Source organism: Mustela erminea, chromosome X (assembly GCF_009829155.1).
Source record: "Mustela erminea isolate mMusErm1 chromosome X, mMusErm1.Pri, whole genome shotgun sequence".
In the NCBI taxonomy this organism is placed as follows: domain Eukaryota; kingdom Metazoa; phylum Chordata; class Mammalia; order Carnivora; family Mustelidae; genus Mustela; species Mustela erminea.
The window spans coordinates 86,201,547-86,211,006 of NC_045635.1; the positions used below are offsets into that span (position 1 = coordinate 86,201,547).

The following is a 9,460-nucleotide window of genomic DNA, read 5'->3' on the forward strand; positions in this document are numbered from 1 at the left end:
TAAGGTGGCTCTGAAAAGAGCCTTTGATTTGCGAGGTGGTCAGGCGGTCCGGAGGCAGCTCACTGGCAGAAGGTGTACCTGAGGATGGCTTTGGTGGCCTCGGACGCGGCGTGCTTGCCAATCTCCCCGGGCAGCAGCAGGCGCACGGCTGTCTGGATCTCCCTGGAGGTGATGGTGGAGCGCTGGGTGGAGCGGGCCAGGCGAGAGGCCTCGTCGGCGATGCGCTCGAAGATGTCCTTGACGAACGAATCCAAGACGCTCACGGCCTGCTGCGAGAGGCTCAGGCCCTTGTGAACCTGCTTCAGAACCCTGGGGAAGTAGGTGGCGAAACTGTTGTGGGAGCAGCAGTGGTGGTGGTGGCGGCGGCGGCGGCGGCGGCGGCGGCGGCATTGGCCCCTTGGCGAATTCTGCTTCGGGCCCTTCGGGTCAGCTTCTGTGGGCCCCTCCCCTGTGCCCAGGCTTTCCTCCCGAGAGGTCTCACAGCCAGGCTCCGCCATGTGGGGCTCGCCTTTCCCACGCTCCAGAAGGAAGGACAATGGTGGCTGTGGGGGAAGAAGCGGGGGTGCGCTGGCCCGTTTATAGTCGCTGCGCTTCCTGACGTCACGGGCAACCTCCATACCTGATTGGACCAAATGCAAGGCAGGAAAGCGGGGCTCTATGCCAGGCCGTGTCACCTGTGATTGCATACCCTTGAACGTGACATCACATCGGACAGTCAGAGAGGGAAATCCAGTGCCCTCTAAACTCCTTGGGACCTCGGTCAGAAAATCTTTCAAACATTCCACTTCGTTGTGCATTTTGTCTGCTGGTTTTCAACCTCAAGACAGTAACAGATCTTAGAAGACTCATGTTTTTATTGGAATACTTTATATTCCACGTCATTACCTTATTTCCGATAAGCAGTAAGTGGCATTGGATCAGGATGTGCTAGAAACCAGGATGCTCTGGAGACCCAGAGTCAACGTGTCCACCTGTACTCTGGACAACGTTCCCTGGGTACTTGAAAACAATGTGTATTCTGCTGCTTTCGGATGGAATATTCTGAACATATCTGCTAAACCCATCTGGTCCAGTGGGTCATTCAAAGCCATTGGCTCCTTGTTGATTTTCTGTTTAGACCACCTGTCCATTGATGTAACTCAGGCCTTAAGGTCCCCTACTACTATTGTGCTATTATCGATTAGTTCCTTTGTGCTTGTTATTCACTGTTTTTATGTATTTGGTTGCTCCCACGTTGGGTGCATAAATATTTATAATTCTTATAGCTTCTTCTTGGAGTATCCTCTTTATTACTATATAGTGTCCTTCTTCGTCTCTTGTTAGAGTCCTTTTTTTTTTTAAATTGTGTCATGTTAGTCACCATACAGCACACCATTGGATTTTGATGTAGCATTCCTGATTCATTATTGCAATGTAACACCCAGTGCTCGTCACAACACGTGGCCTCCTTAATACCCATCACTGGGTACCCCCATCCCCATACCCTCCTCCCCTCCAAAACCCTCAGACTGTTTCCCGGAGTCCACAGTCTCTCATGGTTCGTGGCCCCCTCTGAATCCCCCCACCTTCAGTTTTCCCTTCCTTCCTCTAATGTCCTCCGTGCTATTCCTTATGTTCCACATATGACTGAAACAGTTAAGGTCCAGTTTGTCCGATACAACTATCGCTACTCTGGCTTTAGTTTGACATCCACGCGCATGATAGGTGTTGCTCCATCCTCTCACTTTCTTTCCAACCGTTGGTGTCTTTAGGCCTAAAACGAGTCTCTTGTAGGCAGCATATAGATGGGTCTTTTTTTTTTTTTTTTTGATCCATTCTGTCACCCTATGTCTTTTGATTGGAGCATTCAGTCCATTCACATTCAAAGTAATTATTGATAGATAATGTATTTATCACCATTTTATTAACTGTTCCGTGGTTGCTTCTGAAGATTTTCTCCGATCTTTTCTTGTCTTTCTCTCTTTCATGTTTTGCTGATTTTCTTTAATGACATATTTGGGTCCCGTTCTCTTTATTCTTTGCCTATTTATTAGTGGTTTTTGATTTGTGGGTGCCATTAAGTCTGTGTATAACCTCTTCTGCACAAAGCAGTCTATATTAAGTTGATGGTCACTTAAGATTGAACCCATTCTTGGCTCCTCTTCTCCTCATGTTTTTGGTACATGTTGTTACATTTTAGTGTTTATTTATTTTTATTTTCATTTTTCGTAGTGAGGGAGAGAGTGGGGAGGGGACGAGGGAGGAGGAGCGAGAGAGTCTGAAGTGGGTTCCACACTGGCCGTGGAGCCCAATGTGGGGCTGCATCCCACAAGGCCAAATCATGACCTGAGCCGAAATCAAGAGTCAGACACTCAACCGACTGAGCCAACCAGGCGCCCCCATGTTGTTACATTTTAAGTCCGTGTATTTTGTGAATTCCTTGACTGGCTTTTTACCAGAATAGTCAATTTTTAGTGCTTTTGTGGTTTTTTTTTCCCTACCTTGATACTGTCACTTTGGGTCTCTCGACTTTTTACACACAGTCCCCTTTACTACTTCCTGCAGGGCCGGTTTAGTGGTCACAAACTCCTTTAGTTTTCGTTGGTCTGGAAACTCTCTATCTCTCCTTCAATTCTGAATGGCAGCCTTGCTGGAGAGAGTCTTCCTGGCAGCAGATTCTTGCCTTTCAGCTCTCTGCATGTATCATGCCACTGCCCTCCGGCTTGCAAAGTTTCTCTTGGAAAGTCTCCTGCTAGCCTTACGGGCTTTGGCATTCCCTTGTAAATTACTGTGTTCTTTTGTCTTTCTGCTTTTCAAATTTTCCTTTTCGTCCTATTTCGCTGATTTAATTCGAGTATTGTGGTCTGTTGATTTTTGTGGCAGTTCTCTGTGCCACCTGGATCTGGATGTTTGTTTCCGTCCCCAGTTTAGGGAAGTTTTCAGCTATTATTTCTCCAAATAAGCTTTCTGCCTCCTTTTCTCTCTTCTTCTTCTTCTTCTGGGACTCCTAAAATGTGAATGTTATTACATCTGATGGACTCACTGGGTTCCCTAAGTCTATTCTCGTTTTGGGTAATTCTTTTTTTTTTTATCTCTATTGTTTGGCTTGATTCCTTTCCATTACTCTGTCTTCTAGGTCACCAATTCATTCCTCTGCTTCTTCCATCCTGCTGTTCATTCCGTGAAACGTGTTTCTCATTTTGTTTACGGAGTCCTTTATCTCCGTTATGTTACCCCTTATCTCTGTGTTAAGGGTCTCACTCGTGTCTTCCACTCTTTTCTTAAGTTCAGTGAGTATCGTCACCGATCATTGCTTTAAATTCCCTCGCAGAGATGTTACTTGCATCTCTTTTGCTTAGATCTCTGGCCGTGGCCTGGTCCCATTCTTTTGTGTGGGATAAAGTTCTCTGTCTCCTCATTTTGTCTGCTTCTCTGTGTCTGTTCCTGCATGTTACGGAAGCCAGCTACGTCTTCTGCTCTTGAAAGTCGTGACTTTGTGAAGAGGTAGTCCCAGAGTGCCCTGCAGTGCTGTGTCCCCTGTTGATCAGGACTTGTCACTTCAGGAGAGTATCCTATGTGTGTCGCTTGTGCCCTGCTCTTGTGTCTGAGTCGGTTTCCTTTCAAGGCAGTCATCTGCACTGATTCTCTGCCTGTTGTGGGCTGTGCTTGTTCTCTGTGGTGTTACCGGGACCCAGGGAGGCCAGCTCTGGGGACGGGGTGGGAGGGGCGTGCCCACCAGGGAACTTGGGAGCAAAATTTGCGTGGGGTCACTGGTCCTCTGCCGGATTCCCCCAAGTGCTGTGGTGGCTGGGCCTGTGTGTGGGGTTGGCCAGGGGCATGAAGCTGGATGTGGCTAGAGGCATTGGCTGGGTACAGCTGGGCCCCACCCACAACAGTGGCTGTGGGTGCACGGCTGGGAGAGGCACCGCTGCTGGGCACAGTTCAGTGGCTGGGCAGGGAGGCAGCTGCACACCCGGTGGCTGGGTGGGGCATGCACAGCTATAACAAATTCTGCCTTGAAACCCCTGCCCCCAGGGCTGAGGCCAACAGGCTTGGAGTGGACAAGTCCTCAGGAGAACTGGGGGGCATGGCACACTGCTAGCGGGTTAGGTAGCAAGTGTCTGTGCAGTGCACAGACGGCCTTATGTTTATGCTGCGGGGCATGGGAGGAAAATGGCACCTGCAGCTCCTTCCTGCTCAGAGAAGTCCCCCACCACGCTCCAAAATCAGTATGAACAGTTCTGTTTCCCGTTTGCCCCGGGCATCGTGTAAACTGCCATTTTTATGTTGCTTCTCCACACGGGCTGCTCTCTCTTTAAGGGTGGCGACCCAGCTGTCACTCTCCCTCCTGGCTTGCTCAGCTTGCTGAGACAACTGACTTTCAGAGCTCCAGGCTCCGACTCCCACTGGTTATACAAACTCATGGTATTCAGACCCTCTAGTTCCCACAGCCGAACGGTATGGGTATTAGTCTCCTCCGTGTGAGTTCCCTGGTGCGAGCGCCCATTTCTCTGCCCTCCCCACATGTTCCTGCAGGCAGCCTCTCTCCACATTTCTGACCTTCCGAAGCTTTCAGATGCAGCTTCCTCCCTATATTTAGCTGTGGGGTTCGTTCTTCCAGTCGTTGGGCTGCTCTCTGGTTTATTGACTTGTTGTGGGTGATAACTAATTGTAAACGTGGGACAGGGTGAGCTCAGTCTCCTCCTACTCTGCCATCTTCCCAAGCTCCTCTGGATTCCCATTCTTAAAACGACTTTTTAAGTAAAACGATATGTATGAGACCAATGTGCATGAATAACTTTGAAAAACCTCTGTAAGTCATGTGGACAGAAAGGGCATTTTGAACCGGCAGCAATTAGCATGACGGAAAATAAGAGACTTAGTGAAACAGAATGTAATTTTTCTAAATGGTCCACAGGCCTTTCTCTGAAAAAGCATATGGCTCTGAAAAGAGCCTGTGGCTTCAAAAATTTAGTTCCCCATGTAAATGGCAATTTCTAGGGACCACCCACAGGGATTTACTGGCCCTTCATTTTACGGTAGCTTTCCTTGAGTATTTATGCAGCAGGCCCTCCATCCCTTTTCATATCCCTTTGGATTTATCTCTCTTCTGATGGACTCAAGAAAAGGTTGGAGTGCTGTCCATTAGCTAGCGTTTGTCTCACCCTTTGGCTCAGAGTGACACCTTTCACAGGCTTCTACATTCAAGTCACAGGTTATTTCGAATTTATTTTAAACGTCCACATGGGATACATAGCAAACATGATGAAATAGTGGGTTTTAGTGCAACTCATAACAAATTTCAAAGCACCGAACCCCCCCCAACACCCCCACCCCGCCAGTGTGTTCTCTCTTCACAGATGTATAGGAAGCTAGAACTCAGTTAAATGCAAAGCACTCGGATAGTCACCAACTACCTTGAAATTCAGCATGTACCTATAGGAAAAGGAAACAAGAAAGGAAGGAAGAAAGAAGAAGGCAGGCAGGAAGGAAGGAAGAAAAGGAAAGGAAAAAGAAAAAAGCAAACCCAAGCCTAGCCCACGTACCAAGAAGAAAAAACACAATGGGTATTAAAGGGCATTACCATTATCTTAAGTCCCCCACCCATCCAATCACCTGACGTAGAGGAAGGAGTCCTCTTAGTGCTCTTAGTCGCCAAACAGCCTCCTCTTATTTTAATGCAAAGCAATAGGGACATGTCCCACTGTGACATGGGCATGTTTGCCCTTCAACCACCCCAGTTCAAAGCAAGAGCTTCAGCAGAAGTCCACAGGCAGACAGACACCACCACCACCTTCCCCCTCAATCTCTAGGCGGTGCCCCGTGTCACAGGAAGGCTGTTATTGGTTCAGCTATGGTCATCCCACCACCCTTTGGGCCAATGGTCGTGGATCCTGTGCCACCAGATGCTTCTTGGCTGCTTCTAGCGGAGGCTGGTAGCACAGCGGCTCTCATTGGAGAACCCCGTCATCCATGCTTAATTGCAGTTCAGGAAGACTTTTGTGTCAAAAGGGAAAGATGACAGAAACAGGTTAAATTCAAAAGAAGTAAAGTAGGCCTATCAGAAGGTCGGGAGCTTGAGTAGGGCATGAGTCTGGATTCAGTTTTCTGCACAGTGTTTGGGTCCTCTTTTATGTAATTAACTGAATTAGGTTGAGGGGCTATGTTGAGCGAGTGTGAATGGGGTAAGTGTGAGTTCTGTATCTGCTACAGCCCTTCACTTGTTGCTATATCAAAAAATCTAGAGAGGACACTACTCTAGGCAAGGAGAAGGAGAAGACAAAAGGCAAGTAAAATTACTGTGGACCCAGCTGTGACGGTAAAGAGTCCTGAAGGGGCTGACCTGAAGGAACGGGCCGTTCAGGAAAGTGAAGAAATGTGATAGGGTCAAGGAAAATCATAACAGACCGCACCACACACACATATTAAAGTGGACTTGCTCATGGTGAAAAGGGCTTTAAGAATGGGCAGAATGGCCCAGGCCGAAACACCAGAGTAGGTGGCACTCTGCAGAGTTACAGGTCTTTCTGGGCCAAGTGAGGTGGCTCTGAAAAGAGCCTTTGGTTTGCGAGGTGGTCAGGCGGTCCAGGGGCAGCTCATTCGCGTCTGTTGAACCTGATGACAGCTTTGGTGGCCTCGGACGCGGCGTGCTTGCCAATCTCCCCGGGCAGCAGCCGGCGCACGGCTGTCTGGATCTCCCTGGAGGTGATGGTGGAGCGCTGGGTGGAGCGGGCCAGGCGAGACGCCTCGTCGACGATGCGCTCGAACATGTCCTTGACGAACGAATCCATGACGCTCACGGCCTGCTGCGAGAGGCTCAGGCCCTCGTGAACTTGCTTCAGAACCCTGGGGAAGTAGGTGGCAAAGCTGTCGGGGCAGCAGCCCCCGCGGCGGCCGCTGCGGTGCCCGCAGCACCTTGGCTGGTCCTGTTTTGGACTCTTTGGGTCCACTGCCATGGGCTCCTGGGTGCCCAGGTTCTCCTCAGAAGAGGTCTCACAGCCAGGTCCAGCCATGTGTGGCTTGCTTTCCCGACAGCTCAGAAGGAAGGGCACTGGCAGCGGTTTGCGGGGCGCTGGCTCACTTATAGTCACCGCGTTTCCTGATATCACCTGCAAGTCCTATCTGATTGGACAAAATGAAATCCCAGGAAGCTGGTCACTGAGCCAGGTCTCATATTTGATCGCAGGCCCTCGAGCTTGACATCTCCTCCGTCTGTGTGGGAATCAGACAGTCCATGTGATGATGTAGTTTACCTCCAGAAGTGGGGTCACAATCTCAGGGTTATGAAATCCAGCACTATTTTCAGCTCTGCACTAAATAAACTGTACCTTTACTTGGAATATTTGAACTTTTTTTCTGGTGGCCATCACGAGAAATTTAGAGGCTGCCTGATTACCACATGGGCTGAGGCAATGTCAATACATCAAGCATCAAAAGTAAAGGTGTAGTTTACCTCAGATTTCCAATATGAAACTTTTTTTTTTTAAATAAAGAGGGTGAGATAAAGTAGGAAAGAAAGGGGAGTGGCAAAGAGGAGGGAGAGATTCCCAAGCAGGCTCCAATCTCAGCACAGAGCCCAATATTGAGGGGATGTCAAGCTCAAGTTTCTGGAGACATAGCTGACATATGAAGACATAGCTTACTTCAGTTACATGCAGGAACAGATACAGAGAAGAATAAAAAATGAAGAGAGAGAGAACTTTATCCCATATGAAAGAATCGGAGCAGGCCATGGCCAGAAATCTAAGCAAAAGAGATGTAAGTATCATCTCTGATAGAGAATTTAAAGCAATGATTGTTGAGGATACTCACTGAGCTTAAGAAAAGAGTGGAAGACATTAGTGAGACCCTTAACACAGAGATAAGGAATAACACAGCAGAGATAAAAGCCTGTGTAAACGAGATGAGAAACACGTTTGATTGAATGAACAGCAGGATGGATGAAGCAGAAGAATGAATTGTTTTCAGAGTGCTGTGGTCTGAAAATATGCAGGGCATGATCGCAATCTTTTGGTACTTATTGAGAACTGATTTGTGACCCAGGATGTGATATATTCTGGAGAATGTTCCATGTGCACTAGAGAAGAATGTGTTTTCTATTATTTTGGAATGTAATGTTCTGAATATATCTGTGATGTCCATCTGGTCCAGTGTGTCACTTAAAACCTTTATTTCCTTGTTAATCTTTTGCTTGGGTGATCTGTCCTTTTTAGTGAGGGGGGTTGTTAAAATCTCCTACTATTTTTGTATTATTGTCAATGGGTTTCTTTGATTTTGATATTAATTGGTTTATATAATTGGCTACTCCCATGTTACGAGCATAGGTATTTAAAATTGTTAGACCTTCTTGTTGGACAGACCCTTTAAGTATGATATAGTGTCATTCCTCATCTCTTATTATAGCTTTTGGTTTAAAATCTAATTTGTCTGGTATAAGTATAGCCACCCCACCTTTTTTGATGTCCATTAGCATGGTAAATGGTTTTCCACCCCCTCACTTTAAATCTGGAAGTGTCTTTGGGTCTAAAATGAGTCTCTTACAGACAGCATATCAATAGTTTTTTTTTTAAATCCAGTCTGATACTCTATGTCTTTTGATTGGGGTGTTTAGCCAATTTACATTCAGGGTAACTATCGAAAGATATGAATTTATTGCCATTGTATTGTCTGTAAGGTGACTGTTACTGTATATTGTCTCTGTTCCTTTCTGGTCTGTTACTTTTATGCTCTCTCTTTGCTTGGAGGACCCCTTTCAAAATTTCCTACAGGGTTGCTTTGGTGTTTGTAAATTCTGTTAGTTTTTGTGTGTCCTGGAAGCTTTTTATCTCTCTTTCTACTTTCAGTGACAGCCTAGCTGGATATAGTATTCTTGGCTGCATATTTTTTTCGTTGAGTGCTCTGAATATATCAGGCCAGTCCTATCTGGCCTACTAGGTCTCTGTGGATAGGTCTGCTCCCAATCTAATATTTCTATTATTGTATGTTACAGACCTCTTGTCCTGAACTGCTTTCAGGATTTTCTCTTTGTCATTACGACTTGTAAGTTTTACTATTAGATGACAGGGTGTTGACCTATTTTTATTGCTTTTGAGTGCAGTTCTCTGTGCCTTTTGGATTTTGATGCTCATTCCCTTCACCAAACTAGGGAAATTTTCTAATTTGCTCCAATATACCTTCTGTTCCCCCCCCCTTTCTTCTTCTTCTGGGATCCCAATTATTCTAATATTGTTTTGCCTTTTGGTAACACTTATCTCTCCAATTCACCCCTTGTGGTCTTGTAGTTGTTTATCTCTCATTTTCTCAGCTTCTTTATTCTCCATCTTTTGGTCTTCTATATCACTAATTCTCTCTTCTGCCTCTTTTATCCTATCAGTAATAGCCTCCATATTTGATTGCACCTCATTAATAGCTTTTTAAAAATTGCAACTTGGTTAGGTTTTAGTTCCTTTATTTCTCCAGAAAGGGACTTTACTTCTCCTTA

General features: G+C 46.6%; 1 protein-coding gene across 1 annotated transcript; it reads right to left on the minus strand.

The window, feature by feature from the left end:
- Positions 1–59: 59 nt before the first annotated feature.
- LOC116583530 (histone H2B.v3-like) lies at positions 60–6,845 on the minus strand. Its single transcript, XM_032331600.1, is given in 2 exon segments — positions 60–266; positions 6,576–6,845. Coding segments are annotated over 2 exon segments (402 nt in total). The 5' UTR covers positions 6,771–6,845.
- Positions 6,846–9,460: the final 2,615 nt, after the last annotated feature.